The 22,586-nt window shown below is 39.7% G+C and overlaps 1 protein-coding gene and 1 non-coding gene across 2 annotated transcripts; both read right to left on the bottom strand.

The window, feature by feature from the left end:
* Positions 1–4,411: 4,411 nt before the first annotated feature.
* On the bottom strand, positions 4,412–4,852 carry LOC141542094 (small Cajal body-specific RNA 2). The gene has a single exon (XR_012482096.1).
* An 8,201-nt stretch (positions 4,853–13,053) lies between these two features.
* On the bottom strand, positions 13,054–20,469 carry TMEM167B (transmembrane protein 167B). Its single transcript, XM_074262885.1, has 3 exons — positions 20,265–20,469; positions 17,111–17,242; positions 13,054–15,602 (listed from the first exon to the last, which is right to left on the bottom strand). Exons 1-3 carry the CDS (start codon positions 20,272–20,274, stop codon positions 15,520–15,522), a joined length of 225 nt encoding a protein of 74 aa, XP_074118986.1. The 5' UTR covers positions 20,275–20,469; the 3' UTR covers positions 13,054–15,519.
* Between the last annotated feature and the right edge of the window lie 2,117 nt (positions 20,470–22,586).

Below are 22,586 nucleotides of genomic sequence, written 5' to 3'. Positions count from 1 at the left end.
GTGTAGTACACTTACATAATAAAGAGAATGGAGAATACATAGAGACAGCTCAGTACAAGGCATAGAAAATTAAATCAGCCCATCCTTTTGTCATTCAGTTGTATCAATTATTTGGGGATCCAGTGAGGGAAGAACAATTGCTTAAGCTGTTGAGTTAGTGGTCTAATCTAATCAGAACATTCAAACAGCAGTCCAGGAGATTCGATTTACTATAAAATCCAGAACTAAGAAAGTTTTGGTTTCTGGGCATCAGAGCAGCTAGCAATTTCATCCTGACAGTTGGCATTTTTCTACCAAGAAAGTAACCACAGGGAAACTGAGTTTACATTATATCTGTGTTTCTAGCTCATAGAAATGGTAAGGAATTTGACTTAATGATTAGGACAAACTATGTAAAGACGAGTGAAAGTGTGAAATTGAAAGGTAGAAAACATAAAGTGAAAGAAGACAGAACTTGAGCTCAAAGAGATAGATAGAAATGGAAATGGAGCAAGATTGGGTATCTTTATTGAGAACCCATGGTGGTTCACTTTGAAAATCATTTAAGTATTGACGTTTCTTAAGGTTTTAGCTTAGATGGTATTTCCATGCCCTTTCACTGATGATCACCATTTTCAGGAGTTCATGTTTACTACTACTATTCACATGACCCCTAAATCTTTTATCACCATTACCATTTGTACTATTCTTCTCTAAAATGTAATCTTCTCTTGTTGATGTTTCCTTGGGGTCTCTGGAGGTAGCCTTTCTTTCAGTTCAGTAATCACAAGTGCAGCCAGGGATTAAAGTCCAAATCTTTTATTGTGTCCTTCAAAGTCTTGTCTCCTTCACTTGGGGCTCTGCTAGTTTTTTTGGAGGCCTATCTCTCTTCTTGGTTCCAGGAGTTTCTGTGCCTGCCTACCTTCTCTGGCTTCTGAATCTCCCCGACTTCCAAGGGTTTGTGCTTCAGCTTCCAGCCACAACAAAGGTAGAAGATGGAATGAATCTGTCTTAGCCTCTGAGAGCTTCTAGTGTGCTTGTCCTTTCTGGCCCTGAGAGCTTCTAGTTTATATACTATACACTGAGTATACACCAATCATATCACTAGGAAACCGAACTTGAACGCATCTAAAACCGAATTTGTAATCTCATCCTCCACACCCCAAACTCTAGCTGATTTCTGTTAGTCTCCTAGGTGTAAAACTCCAGAGCCACAATTGATCCATCTCTATCCTTACTCTCCAAGGTCAAATTGGATCATTTCTATAGGTGAAAACTACTTTCATACCCAACCTTCCATTTCCACCGAAGTCACCAAGTTCAAACGTTTATCTTCTCTCACTTATTTTAACAGCTTCCAATTTGGATTTCCTGCCTCCAATGTGTCCTCCTTAATTCCTTGAATAATCTTCATTATGCCTTATTATGCCAGTCCTTTACTTAATTTAGAAACTTTTACTGGCTCTTCACTGCCTCTCTAATAAAACAAAATTGCTGACCCTGATATTCAAGGTTTTCCATAATCTGACTAAATATCAATCTTATTTCAGTATTATTCCTCTTAAAATAATCCATGTTGTTCCAACCAAACCAATGTGGTTTTTTGGCCCTTATTATTATTTTACCCTTCCCCATCTCTCTCTCTTTATTTACTACCTCCTCCTTATTCAGAGCTTCACACTGAGATCTATTTTTCTAGAACCAAATCAGATGATGCTACTTGTTAAAATTCTTACAAGGTGCTAAATCACTGGAATGGATAGAGACAATAATTATCTAATTTAGCATGGTCGATTTGATCCTACAAGATGTTATGGGCCAGAACTTGAAATAAGGTACTGAGTGGAACTGAGGAGACAATGGTTAAATCTAATTTAGCATTGATTTAATCCTACAACAAATAATGGTTTCCTGGTGATGTGATGATTGATATACAGCATATAAGCAAGAAGCTCTCAGGGCCAGAGAAAACTTCGGGAGAGGACTTTGGGAGATTGAGTCAAGATTCATTCCCACTTCCACCTTTGTGCTGGCTGGAGACATTGGGAAGAGAAGAGGCTGAAGCTGGCAGAGACAAAGGACTAGCAGCAAGAGCTCTTGGTAACCAAGGAGAGAGAGGAAGACCTCCAGAAAACTAGCAGAACCCCAAGTGAAGGAGATAAGATTTTGGAAGAGACAATAAAGGATTTGGACTTTTAACTCCTGGCTGCATTTGGGATTACTGAACTGAACTGAAACTAAGGCTGCTCCCAGAAGCCCCCCAAGAATGATTACAATTTACAGAACAGAACATTACAACTACTCTGTGAAGTCTTTCTCTAAAATTCCTCTATGGACCTTGCCTGCATTATTTCTTTGCAACTTCCTCTCTCCTTCATATCAATTATTTGTGTACTTCACATTCCATTAGATTGCAAATTCCTGATAAAGAAGTTATGTTTTAGATCATTTAAAATAGGCAGTATAAAATACCTGAGAATACAGCAATTAAAACAGACACAGGAACTATACAAATATAAACATAAAACACTTTTTATACAAATAAAGTTGGAACTAAATTGTAGTAATTGTTCACAAGTAGATAAAACCAATATAATACAATTTTACCTATTTACATAATGTCATCTCAATTAAATTACTAAAAAATTATCAGAGTTAGAAAAAAATTTAGTTCATTTAGACCAAAGTCATGAACTTCAAAAAAAACGGGGTGGGGGGGAGAGAGGGAGAAGGGAATATGAAAGAAACATAGATTTAGTAGTATCAGACCTTAAATCACATAAGTTAAGAGCATTGTTGAAATATAAAATGGATTTTCCTTTAATTTTTTAAATTAAAATTAAAAGATTCTTAGGTATAAAACCTATGCAGCCAATAGAAGAAGGAATGCAGAAAAACGGAAGAAAAAATTTCTATAGATAATCTCTCCAACAGAATGTGATTGGGTTGGAAATACTGCTGTGGTCTAGAGAATGAGATGATTGATTTAGAAAAATATGGAAAAACTTGGACTTAGAAGATGCTATCCATCTTCAAAGAAATAGGTAACTGAAATTAAGCATAGTGCGGTCTTATATATTTGCATATGCATGTATGTATACATATACATATGTATATATATATGCATGTGTATTGTAGATTTGTATAAATTTATATACACGTGTATAGCTTTACAAAGATCTATAAATTATGTTCCATGTATTTAATATATTAAACTATATACATATATGTAAATATAGAAGCTGCCTGGAGTGGGAAAGGGAAAAATGAGAGAGGGGGGAAAAAAAAAGTCTACTGCAGAGAACAAAAGGAAACTTACAAGGAAGCAAAGTGGGCAATTTTGAAAACAATATGTATTTATCATATAGATTTTCTTGAATTGGTAATATATTGCTTTATATTGAATCCCCTCTTAAGTTCTGCTATGTATATAGCAATTTTTTTTATTGTGCACTTGTTTAAATTTAAAAACAAGAACAGTCGCATTTCCCTGGCTCACACATTTGCATTGACTTTTTCCCATGTTCAGAATGTTCTTCACTTTTAGCTTTTGTCAAGACTCAATTTAAATTCCACTTTTAAGCTTTTCCCAGTTTACCAACTCTCCACAGAACCTTCTAAGATTTCCTTTCACTATTCGGTTTTTAAGCATTTACATAATATTATTCCCATTAGAATAAGAGGTACTTGAAAGCAGGAAGAATGTTGCTTATGTGGTACGAATAAATCCTAAATAAATGCTTGGCGACTTGACAAGAGTCCTTCAAAATCTGGTTCTGCACTGCCTTTTTAGGATAAACTTTAATCTAGTGTCTCCGCTTCCTCCTTCCTTTATATATCACAGAATATAGGTATGTGATCTGTATACTCTATTATATGTTTATGTACACACGAAACAAGCTTATTTAAGTTTCCTCCATATAATCTAAGCTTTCCATCGATATTTTCCTGTATCCCCAGTACCTGGCACACTACAATGGACAAGGAATGGCTTTTTGTTAAGTTCATTGTTACTGAAGGCCATCATAAAAGCCAGATCTAGAGCTCTTCAGAAATCTTAGGGTCTCAATTTAGACTAGACCCTTCATTTTCCCGCCAGGAAATGGAAGCCCGCAGAGGAAATGGGGGACTTGTTTAGGGTTAAGTAACCAATTGGCAACGCCGGTGCTCCGACTACGTCAGCACTTCTACGACCAACTAAATTATGTGGATGTATTACTATTGAGCACAGACAGCCGCCGCTATTCGAATCCTCATTTGGCGGAAGCGGCTGGAAGCCGGGCCAGGACGCGTGGAGCCTCCAGCGCGACTCCCCCCCGCACCAGGACACCCTCTTTAGGAGGGGCCCACAGGCGCTCCAGGGCTCCGAACAGCAGGAAGTCCTCGGAGGGCTGCCTGCGCCAGACAGCAGGGGGATGGGCGCCTGGATCGCTCAGATCAGAATCGCCTCGATACTCAAGGGCAGGGGCGAGCCCCGCCTCGTCTATCTGATCAACTCATCACTTCTGAGCGCCCGGCCGGGCCGACCCCCGGAAGAGCCGGCTCGGGGAGCCCGGGAGCGGCCGCCGCCTGCTTGCATAGGCCTCGCCGCACAGCGCCTTGGCCCGGGTGGGCCAGGGCTTCGCGGGAGGAGAGCTTCTCATCTCGGGCCGGGCCGGCGAGGCGGGAGCGCGACCCGATCAAATAAGATCAGAGTGTAGGGGGGGGAAGAGTCAAGAAGGGCTCGGCTCGGCACACGAGCACGCACTCGCCTTGCACACTCACACTCGGGACTCGCACGCACACCCGCTCGCCTTGCACGCGTCCTTGCACGCTAAACTCAGCCACCTCACGCACACCAAGCACCCCGCATGTTCGAGCCTTACCGCTACCAAGACCGAGATCCCACCTATAAAAGCCAACTTCTTCCGGAAGCGCCTTTTATAGATTTGTTCCTTTTCCGCCCCGCCCCCGTCTCGAGGGATTATGGGAATAGCCATAGAGCTCGCCGGATGGAGCGCCTTCTATCCGTCAGCAAGCGCTGCCTCCTGGCGTTGAGACAGGGGAACCAGTAGGGCTGTTAACTGATAAGGAAGCCTAGTTCCCTATTGAAAACTTCAAGTTCAGGGGAAAGCGTAAAATAATGAATTCGTTATAAATGCTTTGGAATTAAATAGCATATAGCGGTACAATCTTTACAAAGAGTTCGCTTCCCAATAATACGGAGAGAAGAGCTATTTTTGACCAGGAACTGTGATTTGAGGGTAGGAAACTCCTGGTATGGAAAATGACCTCCACCAATACGCTCAGCCGCCGGGAGTCCTAGAGGTGACCCTGCAAGGTTTAGCTAATTGTCTGGGGGATATATGGCCAGTTGTCTTCAGAACCTGAGCCGAACTTCCGTACTCCAAAGCTTACCCTCCTCCATCCCTGCTGCTTCTCCGTGAGAGAGGGACTGCGGGCATATTGTCCCAGTAACAGATGAGATGATACCAGTAGTGAACATCGAAGGCTTTGAATCTCCCGTCTCTCCTGACTTTTATTTCGCTAAAGCACTGGCGGCCTAATTCTTCCCGAGTCCGTCGCTACAGTTAATCTTTTTTTCTGGATATACTTTGTATATTTGGAGAGGAATTTACTCGTCTGGAATGTAAATTCCCCAAAGCCAGATTGCCGCGCTCCTTCTTATACGCCCAGTGCTTTAAAGAAAAAAAGTATTCAGGGTATGTTTACTGATTTTGATGGAGTCCCTGCCGCAGCAGTCACATGCTTTTTCCCTCTACTAAATTCTTCTCCTTTAATAATTGTGACAATTCAATAAAATCCAAGCATCAGATCTGAGATAGTTACTTAGGTCCTGCTTTGAAAATATATGTTTTTCAGCTGTTTGGACATGTGTACATATATTGTATTTAATTTATACTTTAACATATTTAACATGTATTGGTCAACTTGCCATGGGGGGGGGGGAAGGAGGGGAAAAATTAGAACGAAAGGTTTGGCAATTACCCATGCATGTATCCGGTAAATAAAAACTATTAAATTAAAAAAAAAAAAAAAGAAAGAAAATATATGTTTTTTATGAACTGATACAAAATAAGCAAGCAAAAAAAAATAAAAGAAAAGCACGACTATAAACGTAAATGGAAACAATTGAAATGGAATGACTCAAAATTATAAGAACTAAGCTTAACTCCAAAGAGCAAAGAGAAACACTTCCCTCCACTCCTTTTTTTGAGGAGGTGGATAGCCGTGACTGTGACACATGGCATACTATACACCAGGCTTTCCATATATGGTGGTGAGTTTTGTGAACTTTATTTTCTTTGTCACAGGAATGGTTTGACAAGAGGGAAACCGCCTATTGGGCATTGTGAACACAAAAGATATCAATAAAAATAAGTTTGTTAAAGCTACATGCCTTTATACTCCATCTTTTCCTTGCAGAAGTAACGGATTGTGGTGGTGAGGCATTATGTACAACCCCAGACCTTTTCAGTGTTTCTTAATTTTGAACATTGTTTTCATCTCTTATTATAAGGGACAAAAGGCATCATGGCTTTAGAACCAGGAAAGCCTGGGCTCAAGTCCTATCTCTGACAAATTCTGACTATGTGGTCTTATTCAAATTATTTAACTTCTCAAAATTTAGGCAACTGTTTAAAACTTTAAGTTGTAGAAAAAATACCTACCAGCACTAGTAAAGGGATTTTCCTCACCTATTCCTTTATACAGGAATGAAATTACAGAAACACTCCATATCTCTTCTTATCAGGTATGACTCACTGGGAGGAGGAGAGATGAATGGGAAATGTAGGTGATGTAAAAACACAAAATACCTATTGAAGTTTTATTTTTTTTAAGATGCTGTTTCCATTGATCAATTTCATTTATGAAGAGAGGATAATACTAGCATTATCTGCTATAATAGGCTTGTTAGGAAAATGCTTTGTAAACTTTAATATGTATATTATTAATCAGTGGCATCCTTAGCTAAAAGGATAGTGTCAGCTCCCTGCCCTCAAAGAAGACAAATAAATTTTATTAAAAGGAAAAAAAAAATGAAAGTGCTTTTTAACTGCTTTATCCAAACACAAGATTTTGCAAGGGTGAATGCTGAAAGTTATCTATGCATGTGTTTTAAAAATAAAAAGCTTTACAAATGAAGGCAACCTAGCTGTACCAGATATAAAACTATATTATAAATCAGTTATCAAAATCATTTGGTACTGGCTAAGAAATAGAGAAGTTGATCAGTGGAATAGTTTAGGTTCATAGAACAAAATAGTCAATGACTATAGCAATCTAGTATTTGACAAACCCAAAGGTCCCAACTTTTAGGATAAGAATTCACTATTTGACAAAAACTGCTGGGAAAATTGGAAACTAGTATAGCAGAAAGTAGGCACAGACCCACACCTAACACCATATACCAAGATAAGGTCGAAATGGGTTCATGATCTAGACATAAAGAATGATATTATAAACAAATTAAAAGAATATAGGATAGTTTATCTCTCGGATTTGTGGAGGAGGAAGAAATTTATGACCAAAGAAGAACTAGAGATCATTATTGTTCACAAAACAGATAATTTTGATTATATTAAGTTAAAAAAATTTTATACAAACAAAACTAAATACAGACAAGAAGAGAAGCATTAAATTGGGAAAACATTTTTACATCCAAAGGATCTGATAAAGGTCTCATTTCTAAAATATATAGAAAATTGACTCAAATTTATAATAGTTCAAGCCATTCTCTAATTGATAAATGGTCAAAGGATATGAACAATTTTCAGATGAAATTGAAACTATTTGTAGACATATGAAAAGGTGCTCCAAATCACTATTGATAAGAGAAATGCAAATTAAGACAACTCTGAGATACCACTACACACCTGTCAGATTGTCTAAGATGACAGGAAAAGATAATGATGAAAGTTGGAGGGGACGTGGGAAAACTGGGACACTGATGCATTGTTGGTGGAGTTGTAAACGGATGCAATCATTCTGCAGAGCAATTTGGAACTGGTCAAAAAGTTATCAAACTGTGCATATCCTTTGACCTAGCAATGTTTCTACTGGGCTTATATCCCAAAGAGATCTTAAAGAAGGGAAAAGGACCTGTATGTGCAAAAATGTTTGTGGCAGCCCTTTTTGTAGTGGAAGAAACTGGAAAATGAGTGGATGCCCATCAATTGGAGAATGGCTGAATAAATTGTGGTATATGAATGTTATGGAATAATATTGCTCTGTAAGAAATGACCAGCAGGAGGATTTCAGAAAGGCCTGGAGAGACTTACATGAACTGATGCTGAGTGAAATAAGCAGAACCAGAAGATTATTATACACGGCAATAGCAAGATTATATGACAGAAGCATAAATGCTTTATCCAAGTTCACAAAGCTAAAGTCAGGACTAATCTCTGACAAGATGTACACAACATGTAAAATTTGCAGGGTTTCTACTTTCTACTCTCATCATCCTACTGCTCCCTGGCTAATCCAAGCTGCCCAGCAGGGAAACATTTCCCCTCACCATTCAAATGTGCCTGTGGCGTTATGAAAGGCTTTGTTAGGTGATTGGCTAGCTAATTGAATAAAGTGACTTTTCCCATGATATCATAATTTAAAAACAAAGTTTTATGGATGACTTTTATTGTTACATTAGAGTTATTTCTGATTATCCCCTTTCTCCCTGTTCCAACCCTCCAAGCATGTAATGTTCTCTTCTAGCAAAGAAAAACAGTTAAAGAAAAGCAATTGATAGGTGGGATAGTGTCTGACAGGGTGTGTGCAGTATTCTACATCTGAGATCCAATCTCTTTGCTTAGAGAAAGAAGGTATGTTTTCTTATCTATCTATTCTTCTGGGACCAGGAAGATGAGTGCTCCTGACTCTTGGCCCAGCACCACCTGATAAACCAGTTCTATGTGGAGATAATAAGGTACCATACAAAAAGTACTGAATTTGGGAGTCAGGAGACCTGAGGCTTGTGTAATCCTAGCTTTATGGTTATGGCAACACACAATTTACTCAGCTCTAATATAGATGATAGTATGTCCACTGCCCACTTCTCAGGCTTCTAGTGAGGAAAGTTCTTTGTAAACCATAAAGAACAATTTAAATATTGTGGCCAGGCTCCCAGAGGCCTCCAAACCACCAGACTCTGCTTGTACTTGCCAGGAGGGGCTCCATCCACATCAACCTTATACCCTCCTTCCATATCCTACTCCAGATCTGCCCACCCCTCCATAGTGCCACCTGGAACTCCTGCTCCATAATTAACCAATTCCCTTTCATTTTTAACCTCTTCTTGCTCCTTCCATCTACTGGCTCTCACCGACACCTGGCTTCACCCAGATGATAATGAATCCCTGGTTGTCCTCTTCAGTACTGGCCATACTGTCTGTCATCCACCCCTCCTAACCCTCAACATATACATACGCGCACACACACACACACACTCTGGCTGTCAAGCTGGAGTATTCCTTACTTTTTCAGATTCTCTCTCTTCCATCATTCAGCAACCTTTCCTTCTTTGAGGTTCACAGTTTCCAAATTCTCCACTTAATCCCCTTCCCTTCACAATTCCATCCCTCTTTCTTGACTGAGTAATAGTCATAATCTTCTCAACTCCTGCCTTCCTCCTAGAACACTTCAACATATATGCTGATGTTCCTTCAAATATCCTAACTTTCCAATTTCTCAAGCTACTCAGCTTCCATGATCTACTTAATATCTCAGCTATACACAGAAGTGGTCATACTCTTGATTTTGCCATTACCCACAATTGTTCTGCTTTTGTGTTCAAGAACTCCTAATTTCCTCTATTGGATCATAATATTTTTTTCATTCCATCTCTCTCCATGGCTTATGATTCCTAAACTTATTTGTCCTCCAGTTTCTCCATTTTTCAATACTTTTCCAGGTTATCACCTTGGCCAACTCTTGATGAGACAGTTCAACTCAACATTATTTTCTATTTTGGCATCCTTTGTCCTTCAGTCCTTTCACCAATCACATCTAGGCTACCCACCTCCTTCACTGCTACTTACATGAGAGGCCATTACCTCACTTAAATCCAATTCACTTGCAAATCAAGACATCAGCCTCCAGATGTCTGTGGTCCGTTTTGGAGAACAAAAAAGTCAGGAAACTAGGATGATTGAGTTTACTACAAATGTATGCTGCCTAATCCCAACTGATTCCTCCTTCCAGCAAGGCATTTTGCTCCTTTTTATTAGGTTCCTATCCTACTCACAACAATGGTTATTTCAAACCTTTTCTTTTTCCAAGCCTGATTGCCCTCATCTTAGCTAAGGATCTCATACTTCAGTGAAAAAATTAAGTCTATTCACTAAGAAGTGCTCCTTTTTCCTCCCTTTTTTTCAATGATGATCTATGTCACCCACTACCTTCTCCTTTGTTCTGGTCTTTGATGAAGTAGTAGTTCTCTGAGCCAAAACCAACCACGCTATAAAAACTTTAAAACTCAACTTTTATCATTCCATCCAGCAGATTTGCTTCTTGAATCACTGTCTTTATCTCTAATTAAAAAAAAAAAATCTCTCCCCTTTCCTGGTTTTTTCCTTGTTGCCTATAAAAATGTTCATCACCCCATCCTTAAAAAATACTTATCTGGTCCTACCAAACCTGTTAATTAGAGCCAGGTGGTGTAATGAATATTGTTGAACCTGGACTCAAATTCTGTCTCATACATTTATTTGTGTGATCCTGGGCAAGCCAATTACCCATTCTTAGAACGCTTCTTTAAATGTAAAAGGAGGATAATAAAAAAGCACCTAATTCATAAGATTGTTATGAAGACCAAATGGGAGAACAATCTATAAAGAGCTTTGCAAACTTAAAGCTAGCTATTATAACTATAAATGCTATTATCATATATAAGTAAAATATATTTAATATACAAGTTATAAACATGTGTATAACATGTGTCTATACACATCCACATACACAAAAATATCATTATCATCCTATAGGTGATCCCCAGAGCTATATGTTTAGGCCTATTCTTTCCTGTGAGCTCCAGCCCTGCATCACTAGCTGACTGGACTTTATATTTTGCAGGCAAACATGACTTGCCCAGGATCACACTGCTAGTAAGTGTTAAAAGTCATAGATTTCAACTCAGGTCTTCCTGACTGGTACCATCTAGTTGCCCCTATTAGACATTCTGAACTGGACATTCTGTAGTCACCTCAAACTCAAGATGCCCAAAGCATCAACCACTATCCTCGCCATTACTAGTAAAGGCAACACAGTTCTTTCAGGCCTCCACATCTGAACTTTATAACATTCTTGCCTCCTCTCAACTCACATTTCCAATCAGTTGCTGAAACCTGTCTTTTCTTTCCCCTTAGTATCTCTCATCTCTTTCTCATATTGTCCCCTCACACAGCCACAGGTCTCATCATCTCTTGTCTATTGTCTAATATAGTTTAATCAGTCTTTCTGCCTCAAGTCTCTTCCTGCTCTACTCCAGCCTCCACACAGCTGCCATGGACCTTTTATCTCAGATTATGTCACTTCTCCCCCCATACACATACTTAGGAAACTAAGTGGTTCATTATTACTCCAAGATCAATTATATCCTCTTCTAGCCTTTAAAGTTCTTCCTGATTTGACCATTCCTAATTTTCTAGTCTTTCTACAAATTATTTTCCTTCACAAACTCTCCACTTGCCAGTCCTCTGTTCCATCTCGTGGTCCTCTGTGGCCAGAACTCTCCCTCCTATTAGCCTCTTAGAATCTTTGACTTCATCCAAGAGTCAGCCACAAAGACCACCTAGAGCAAGAAGCCTGTCCTGATCTTTCACTTCCTACTGCTTTCCCTTCTGAGGATATCTTCCAATTATGTTCCTGTCAGTCTACCCCCCCAACTTTCTAAAACTGTAGTTCACAACCCCATATGGGGTCTCAATCTTTGGGAGCATCCAAAGAATGTGAGGGTCATGAAGTTGATTTATCAGTGTTTGATTTGTATATCTATTTCATAAATCTATATACCCAACACCATGTAAAATTTTGGGGGGCAAAATGAATTATAAGTGGAAAAAGTTTAAACCTTTTTAAGTTCTTTGATGATAGGAAGTTTTTGCTTTTATTCCCAATGCTTAACATAGTGCCTGGTACTAAATGATTAACAAAATTCTTGTTCATTATCACCAAGATTTGTTGATTTGTGTTCGTTATTGAGTCATTTTTCAGTTTTTTGACATATGACCCATTTGGGATTTTCTTAAGCAAAGTTGTTTGCAATTTCCTTCTCCAGATCATTTTACAAATAAGGAAACTGAGACAAACGGGATTAAGTGACTTATCCATGGAAACCTAGCTATTAAATGTCTGAAGCTAGATTTGAGCTCAGAAAGAGGTCTGGCATTCTACTCTATCCAATGAACTCCTTAGCTGCTTCTCTCAAATACCATTTATAGGAAAGCTGTTATATTTTCCCCCACAAGGAGCTTTTTTTGGGAAACTTCAAATCATACCACAAAAACATGTTATTACATCATCAGGTATTACCCTCTTTAGTAGTATCCAACTAATATTTATGAAGCCAGGGGCTGGGCCAATTGGTAGAGATAGTAAGACAAAAACAGCTCTTCCCTTCACAGAGCTTATATTCTTGAGTAAAATATATACAAAGTATTTCTGGAGTTGAAGAACACTGAGTAGGTATGTGAATGATCCAGGTTCTGGAAAAGATTCAAGAGGTGACCCTTGACTTGGGGTTTAAATGGATCTAGAAACTCCAAGAGACAGAGGTTAGAAGAGAGCTTTCCACATCCTTGTAAAGGCACACAGAAGTCAAACTAGGGAAACAACAAATAGACCAATTTAACAGAAATGTAGAATACACAAGAGGGAGTAACTTGAGCTAAGTCTGAAAAGATAACTGGAGCTGAAGGATTTCAGTGTAAAGGATCTGAAATGCCAAATAGAAGTATTGGGTTTTTATCTTGAATAGAGCCAGGGAGTGCCAGAGTCAGACCTGGGCTTCAGGACAAAGAACTCAAAGATATTGAAGCAGACAAAATCTGCATAAGACAAATGGAAATAGACAAAGTCTGTAGGGAAAGAGATTTTATTTTCAAGAATTTGTACAGACAATGGTAAGTAAAAAAATTGTTTAACTTTAAAAAAGGAGCTGCCCTCCTCAATCCATCTGACATAAAAAGGAGGGGTTTGTGATCATCCTATTTTTATACTGGATGTCAACATCAGAAATCCCAACATTGACATCTCCGTTCTTATCTCAGCCACTAATTCACCACTGCCCAAAGGAATGGCTTTCTGGTGTTTTTGTTTGTGATTTTGTGTGGTAGGACATGTTAGCTAAGCTGATAAACTCACTTGGTTAGGGAGTTCTTGGTTCTCTACTTACATAAAGAATTGTGAAGCTATGAAAAACACAAATGAGCATTTTCTTCCTGTGAGTAATTATGTTCCCCTAGTATATTTTTGGTTCATTCTGGTAAGAAAAACATTTCAGAATAAAACTCCTCAAAAGTTCATGCTGATCAACTTAAAAAGCCATATAGATTGGTTTGGACAAACTGCTGTGAAAAACGGGACTAGTTTAATCTATGAAGCTGCTTTAAGCACCAACCTCAGAGATGTTAGTCCTATTGGAAAAGAAAATACATTAAAGCTACTGAACTCAGTATGTGCAAAATGTGCTGAACCTGGGTCTCTAGTGAGCCATCCCAAGCTCACTTCTACCAGGTGGATCTCATTCCTCCCTTTCATATCAGTCACTTAAAAGAGGACTTTTTCCTTATCAAATATTCCATCAATCCCAAGAGAACACAGAATAATCCACTCATATTCTTCCCATAGATCAAGCCCAATAGATGGCTGCTCTGGTTGGGTCTTGATGACTTTCTACTGCTGCTGGGGGGTCTAAAGCCAATATTCATTTTGCCTAAACCCTACTTTCCAGCAGTTTTTACTGGTTTGGAAGGAGCAGGTATAAAAGACAACTTACCACTCTCCCCTCGACAAGCACGGACAAAAAACTTTCCTTCGGAGAGATTTAGGAAAAGTAGAACCACTTCTTTTTTTTAACCTAAACAAATAATTAACAGACTCAAATCTACACTTGTTGTTCAAGGTAATTTAATGTGTTCAGCCCTTGTTATAAGAGTATTTTTGATGCAGAAGCCCTGGCCTCATCAAGACCAATGATGCCACTGTAGATCAAAGTAGAGATGTGGAAATGCCAACACTTTTTTAAAACATGGAGTTCTCTAAACAGGCTTGAGCATCCATTCTTTCTGGAAAACTCCCCTAATCTCAAACTCATTTCAGAGACATGAAAAAGGCTTAACCTGTCTATGTCTAGACACTATGAAACAATATGTGGATGAAGACCATCCAAATGGCAGCACATTGCCCCGTTCCCAGACTCAACTCTTCCTTTTTTACCCCCTCCCAGAGCAGTTTTCAAGAAAAGTATATGTGGGATGACAAGAGGTAGCCAGACAAAAGTAGAAGTAATTGAGAACTGTCCTAACAACCTAGTCTTTTCAAACAATGAGTATGGATCTTATTATATTTTGGCTAGAAATGCCAATCTTTCTAATATCTAATAACAAATGTTTGTAATATGATAGGTTCCCCCCCAATTGCAAATAAATTGAAAAGTTCTTTCCTTTAAAGTTCCCCCTCCCCCAAACGGCTACATTTCAAACTTCTTTAATGATTGTATTCAAACTTAGGAAATTTGAAAAATCTACCAAGGCTTAAGGAAAACAACAGTTTACTAATTCTCCATGTACCATTTAATCTGGTAAAACCCTAAGCCTGCTTCTGAGCTACCAGCTCTTTCTCTTCTCTAGGACATCTCGGCTTTCTGGTCTGACCGCAAACAGATATGCCCTCCCCAAACCTTAGCCATTCCCCAAGATTGTCTTGGCAGAACTCCCACATATTCAGCACCCAGCTAGTTGGTCTGCTCTCTTTGTGCACAGAAGGCAATGTCTCTCTGTTATACCCTCAGATGGATATAAAAAAGAGAACTTTCTAAAGCCAAACTCTTCCTTGGCATTGCATAACTTCCATTTATCCAATTTGCCTAATGCAGATTAAACAGAGAAAAAAGTGAGACTTGAAAAATACTCCCTCCCAAGAAATCATGGCCCAGGCTACTCTTCCTACTCTTCTCAGGCTTATTCAATTTTAAGAGATCCTGAAAAACTGCTGAGGAACAAAATACATGACAGGTACTCTTCAGCAAGAGGTATGTAATGTTATCACCAAGAGGTGTGCTATATAGCTGAACACCATAGACTCTTTGCAGCGGATTAATTTATAAACAGATCAGAGGAAGGTAGAGAAATTGGCTTTCTGGAATCCCCCAAGCGGTCATCCCGAGGAGCTTTTTCTAGGCCTGGCAGGGACAGAGGATGCAGCGTCATCCTGGGGGTGGCTTGCTGATCTCAGTCCAGCTCTTCTACAGGGGGCATAAGTCCCTGAGAGGCCTCTTGCCCCAGGCCCCTTGACTGGCAGTTGGCGGTTTGGACGTCTTAGAGTTCATTTTATAAACAAAACGTAAAATGCCATCACAATGCAGGCAATTGCCACAGCAGCATGCAGTCTGGTTCCAATCACAGCAGCTGTGGGGGGGGAAAAAAGCAAAGAGCAAAATGACCCTCTGTCTTTCAAACAATTTTTCACTTTCTGATGAACACTTTTGAAACCCCAAGTGTATCATCAAAAAAAGTTTCAGGTTTTTTGGTCCTGAGCTCCACGAGATGTATCTGCCATAATCTGCCTCTAATATAGATGCATCTATCCCCTCTTTCTACTTAGCAAACTCTTCCTTGCTCCTCTTCTAGAATCCTCCATTTCTGACTTCTCCAGGTTAAAAGGGAGGATGGAGAGTAGTGCAAAGAAGGAAGGAAAGAAAGAAATAAGAAACCTCAAGCTCAGGCAGCCCAACCCCAACCTAGGAGGAGTGACAAGAGTTTGGTTTAACATGGGTGTAGCCACTCTCAGAGGCAGATAAGTCTCTCCCTCTTTGCACCTCCAGTGACTTGAAAGTCACTGCATTTGAGTCCAATCAGTCTCTTTCAGGAATCTAAGGAACAGTTTTGTGTTTGTCTCTGTGAGTGAGAAACTAAGTATCTCTTGCCTTGAAACCTTTCATCTTCCTTGTCAACAGTGGTTCTTTGGTACTTCAAGGAAGACCACAAGCATAATCTTATGCCAATTAAAGCACACCAATAAAAGAGCTACAACTTTTAATCTTGCTAGCCAATCCTCCTCTTCTGTGAAAGTCACTGGGCAGCCACAATGAACTGGGATGGCCACTATATCACAGCAAGAAAGCTTCCTCAAGGTCTTGAGAAGCCAGGAAAAGAATCCTAATGTCCCAACTCAGGCTCAGAGCAGTGGTCCTGGAGTCAAGAAAACCCTGGTTCACATCCAGTCTCAGACACTTAGCTCTATGACTTGTGTACTTTGCTTAACTCTTTTGTCTCAGTTCCTTCATCTGTAAAGTAGGGACAAGAACAGCACCTAATTTATAGTTTTATTATGAAGAAGAAATTAAATAATAATTATAAAGCACTTAGACACATAGTGCTAGGTAGATGTTAGCTATCATATTTGTTGTTGTTATTGTTAGCTATCATGGTAGTAATCACTTATAGAAATTGCCTTCCAGATAAAGGAACCAAAAGTGAGGCCAAAAAGTCAAAGAACAATGAAAGTCAAAACCTAAGAGGGAGGAAAACTCTAGGTTATCTTGCTTAGAGTTGGAAATTTTAAAGTTGGCTTAAATCCTTTTATTAGGATTATAGCCTTCCCAATAAACTCAAGGTTTGTCAAAAATTTCTTTGTCAAATATTTTTAAAATGTACATGTTGCATCTTCTTCAGAAAGTTCAAAGCATTAAAATAAATCCTTGAGTTCCTAATTATTCCTATTTTTAATGCTCATTTCTATTCTAAATGTCAGAAAAAGAATTTCTCCCAGTTCTAGATTCTTAAAACTTCTTTTCACTACCAAAATATTCTGAAAACTTGAATCTCATCTCATATAAACCTTCCCACCTCTTGCAAATTCCTCAATGCTACCATAAAAATAAAAATCTTCTTTTCCTATTCCAGCATAATCTCACCTTTGTAGAACACACCCCAGACTCCCTTCTTCTCTGAGAGCAGCCAGGTCCTGAGTCGAGGCACCTTCTTGAAGTAGGCACAGGTGCAAACAAACAGCAAACCAAATACCAGGATCCCATCCAAAGAATATACTGTGAAAGGAAAAGAAACAAAACTTGGCTCATCACTTATTCGTAGAAAAGTCAGTATCTTGAGCTAGGACTGATGATGCTCCCTTTAAATGGGAATGAACAGAATAATGTACAATATAAACTGGCTAGGCCATCTTTTAACAACAGAAAACAATTTTCTGGTATTAGCAACATTGCCTCAATTCAATTTCAACAAATATTTGTTGAAAGAAAGAGCATGAAATAGATCCCCAATACTCTCAAAAGTTTCTTAAAGAGCATCTTCTTTAAATCAACTTCAACTTTTTTTTCCACCCTATACTTTCCACCGGTTATACTAGCTTGGTAAAACAATGGGTATCAATTATTAATTTCACAAACATTTATTAAGCAACTACTATGTGTCAGACATATGCTAGAGATATAAATTTAAAAAATGGAATAGGTCTAGAGTCTCTCCCAAGGAACTTACATGTTTAGGGGGAGGGAGTAGAAGAGAAGGGGAAAGAGAAGTAATGTAAATATATAATATATACAAAGCAATTAAAAGTTGATTTTGAGGGAGAAAACACTGGCATTTGGGGAGGATCAGAAGCCTCAGGTGACACCTGAGCTGAGTCTTGAAGAAGAAAGAAGCGAGGATTGAGAGAGGAAGATGAAGAAGTGCAGCCCTGCTAGAAGGCCCAGAGTCAGGAAGCAGAATGTGTTGTATATGAATCAATAGGAACACTACGTTAGCCAGACAGACTCAAGAATTCTGAAATTAGACCACCTGAGAGGACTACCCAGGGAGCACCTCTCTTACAATGCCACCCAAATGATAGTATTGAAACTTGCCAACAAGTGAGATATATAGATATACACACCCATCTTTTCAAATATTTAATAAATAATGCATTTGAGATTTAAATGTGAAACTTGTTACTTTTACTATCTGAAACATAAATAAGATTTAACAAAATAGTGCCCCTTCCCCAGTTTAAAAAAAGAAATACCCAATCATCAGTTTTTCTGAAATCAGGCTTCCATGCATGACATGACAAGAGACTGACAAGGCATGAGACATTTTTAACACGTTCTTGTTATAATACACCCATTTTTAAAAAAAACTATACAAAGAAAAGGGAAGTTTACAGCTAAATACATCAGATTTGGCTCTGTTAGGATGATGGGTTAGAGAAGATGGAAAAGTTCAAGGGGCCAGAGTTCATATATGTATCATTACTGGCCCATAAGTAGACAGCAACTATGAGTATTATTAGACAGAATACAGAACATCTAATACTAAAAACCTCAAACTTCTTAAAGAAAAAAAGAAAGTGGAATCTTTAGCAAACCATAAATATAACAAAAAATAAGGTCTGATCTTGAGTTCTGTATTTCATGCCCTTACAACTTGAGATTTCCTTATGGCAGGGTGGTGCAGAGGAAAAGATGCTGGATCAGCACCAAGGAACAAGTCGGTCCAAATCCAACCTAACTAACCTCTCTGTTTCCTCACCAGTAAAATAAGGAGTTTGGACTAAATAATTCTTGTATTTTCTTTCAGCTCTCAATCTATGACCTTGTCTATATCTCAGATTTCCCACCCATAAAACCAAATTTTAGTTCTAAGGAAAATTTTACATCAGTTGGATGCAGCAGTACACACAATCCCGATATCTCCACCCCTCATACAAAAGTTTTTAGGCCTTCATTTAAACTACTGTCTACCCTGCCCGCCTCACAGAAGACTGCCTTCGAAGGGCACTGAACCTCTGTCCTAGAGCTAGTCTTGTCTGACTCCGTGATACCATTTGGGGTTTTCTTGACAGAGACACTGCGTGGATGGCCAGTTTCCTCTCCCTCTCTGATTTTATAGATATGGAAATTGAGTCAAACAGGGTTAAGTGATTTGCCCCAGATCATACAGCTTGTGTGTATCCGAGACCCTATTTGAACTCTTTTTGTTGAATTCTTTCTGATGCCAGACCCAGCGCTTTAACCATTCCACCCTGCAAACCAGAAAAGGAACATATAAGGATTTTTATCTTACTAAGATCATTTAATGCTTCAGGGGCAGATCCTACCCTCGAAGGGGGGGAGGGAATAAAAAGATAATCAGTATGATAATTATCAGGTTACTTAGAAAAAAAGGCATGAGGTCACCCTCCTCCCCATTTCCTCCTATGGAATTCAATCTTCAGTTTCTGAGGGCAGAAATATTTCCTTGGACACAGCTTGGTACAGTTCTGCTTACCAGACTGATTAGTGTAATGATAATAATGCCACGTTTATGGAGCACTTTAATAGATCCAGACTGTCTGGATATGATCAACTGGTCAAAACTGTTTCTTGGATTAATTTAACAAACTTATAAGCATCAATAGCCTAAGATTTGGTACCAAAGGATGTGGACACGACCCGACTGCGATCCTTCCTGTTGGTAGCAGTTCCCCCGGCCGCGGTGGCAAACCACTTTACATCATTCTATTTTCTCTTCCCAATGACCAGAGAGCAGGCGGACGCTATCGCCAGTCATTTTACACCAGAGAAAAGGGCTCATTAACTTGTTCGGGACCCCCCCGCGGGTGAAGGAGTAGGAAGAGACTTCTAACCCAGGGTTTCCCGACTCCGAGCCTCCCTCCCGCTCAATTCAACTGACGATCACTTGTGGGCCTCAGTTTCACCGTCTGCACGAGTCTGGTTCCTTTCCAGCCCTAAATCCCCAGGCTCCAAACTTGTGGAGGCTCCGCTCGCAGGACGCCGACATAGGAGCCCCCTCCCCCAGCCCGGGACAGCGAGGAAGGGGGGGAGGAGACTGGCGAGCTCGGGGCGCCTCCCCCATCCCCCGTGACCGGTTCCGTCCGACCACCCGCGGGCTCGGACCGTGTCTCTGGCCTTCCAGGGGCGGAGAGCGGTCCCCCGGGAGTAGGCTCCCCAAGTTTTGGGACCAGGAGGGGGCGGGGAGAGCGGCCACGTCAGTCCGGGCCCCGCCCGCCTCCCCTCCTCCTCGGCCTGCCACGTCTCCCCTCCCCCCTCCCCGCGCCAGATGCCGCCTCACCGTTCGTCATGACGGCTGGGCCCACCCGGGCCAGGGCCGGAGACCTTGGGGCTCCGGAGGCGGGCGGCTGCCGCTGTTGCGGAGACCGGTTCCCGCTTGACACTTCCCGATCGGAGCCGAGGTGACTGGCAGGGGAAGAACGACGCAGGCGCAGTGAGAGAGCGGAGAGCGCCGAACTGCGGCCAGGCACGGCCAAGGGAGCGCCGAGCGTACGTAAGGCGCGGGGTGGCGAGGAGGCGGAGGTGGTAGTCATGGCAACAGGTTTCAACGCTGGAGGCTGGACTCTCATAAAAGGCGTGGCTCCGGGCGCGTGCTAGGTAATCCTGGGCGCTAGTCCATTGAACTTTGCACGTACCTCTGCGGGTATTAACACACGTACGCGGAAAGCGGAAAGATGAGTTGGTGGGCTTTGTGCATGCTTGCTGCCCAGTTGCATAACCCTGACTCATTCTTATTTCCAATAGAAATTGGATCTAGCAGCCTGAGTTCGTTCGTTCACTATTAGTATCAATAAATGATAGCTCTAATTTCCATTTCATGATAACACTTATTGATTTATTGATAGGGATCATTAATAAATATTTGCTGAACTATTACATGAAAAATCAAGACACTAAGTTTTAGTGTCAGGTGCACCATTAACTATTAACTTTTCTGGGTTTCAATTTCCTCATGTAAAATGGGGATTAATAATACCTCTCTTAATATTTGACATAAAAACACTTTGTAAATTTTTTGTTAACAAGATTTTAAGACGATCAATTCTGATGGACTTAGCCTTTTTTTTTTTTTTTTTTTTTTTTTTTTTTTTTTTTTTTGCTGAGACAATTGGAGTTAAGTGATTTGCCCAGGTCACACAGCTAGGAAGTGCTAATGTGTCTTTTGGCATCAATTTCTTCATCTATAAAATGAGAAAATTTATAAAATAAAGATGACCTTTAAAATCTCCCATTGATGCTAACCAATGTGAAATCATTAAGTCACTTGGTTTCCTTATCTGTCAAACAAGAGGGTTGAACAACAAAAATCTCTAAGCTTCCTTCTAGCTCTAACACTGTGATTCTGAGTCATCAGCTGTTTAAGCAGAGGAGTGACTTGATCAGAACTCTACTTACAAAAGACTAATCTGACATCAATGAATAGGATGATTTGAAGAAAAAAGACATGGAAGCTGGGGAAGCTAGGTATGAGACTACAAAACAGCCCAACATAGAGGCTGTTCAGATATAGGACAGCAGCAATGGAAATGGAGTAGAGCTGATGCAAGATAAATTGTGAAGATATAATAAACAAAATGTAAGCAATGAAAGAGTAGTCAAATATGATTCCTAGGTTTTTGAACATGAATATCACTGATTAAGGAAATTAGGTCTTTTATACAAATCCCCTTTACTTAGCACATAATAAATGCTTAGTAAATGCTTTGTCATTTATTTCAGTCAGTACATACTTTGTCTAATACACTTTGTTAAGATACCTAGGGGATAGAAAGGTTAGACAAAATCTATATGAATCATTTTTGCTGCTATCTAAAGTTAGGCCTTAGGAATATCTCTGAATATAAATCTTTTTTATTCCAGGTATCCTCTGTTCTATTGCAGGCAGCAGATTAACAAAACACAAAACTAAAAATAAGTTAAACAAACATTTAATAGGGATTCAGAATGCCTCAGATGGTGTCTTCACAGGGAGAAATCTAGGGAGATGTCACACTCCATGTGAAGGATGCTAATAAACTACTTCCAGAAGATTCCTGTAAGGGAAAAATCTTGGAGAAACAAACCATGGAACATGTGCAGATATTCTATAACTGGTTCTGGTTAACTAATCACATATTGAAAAGGAAGCTCTTTGATTGACTATGGAGTCATTCAAAAAGGTCTGTCAGTTTCAGTCTTTCATCTTGGCTTAGCACTCTGTGGAAAACTTGGTGCCTGGTGAAGGGAATAAAGCTTATGACTTTATGAGTTCAAAAGGACCAGTGGACCCATGGCATTCTATCATTTGTGTTGGCAGTCAATGCAGCACATTCATGGCCTGAGAAACAAAGACAATAGAGCGAATCTCAATATTCCATCTTTCCAGAGTCTGAGTTTTGTAGAAAAGTGCCATGGGATGATGAAGCAATTTTTGAGACTGACTTTTGGAAACTTAGCCCAAAGTAATTAAGATGCAAGTTCATCTGGCAGTCATATAGTATCTAGATATGAACTTGGTGGGACTAATGCTGTATAGCAACTGAGCTAAATTTTTAACTTAATTCCCAATCTCAGAGATCAAGGTAGTATAAGTCAATATGCCCTGATGTGTTGGGAAAATATT

The sequence above is a fragment of the Sminthopsis crassicaudata genome, chromosome 4 (assembly GCF_048593235.1).
Source record: "Sminthopsis crassicaudata isolate SCR6 chromosome 4, ASM4859323v1, whole genome shotgun sequence".
NCBI lineage: Eukaryota > Metazoa > Chordata > Mammalia > Dasyuromorphia > Dasyuridae > Sminthopsis > Sminthopsis crassicaudata.
This window is presented reverse-complemented; position numbering and strand designations above follow the sequence as displayed.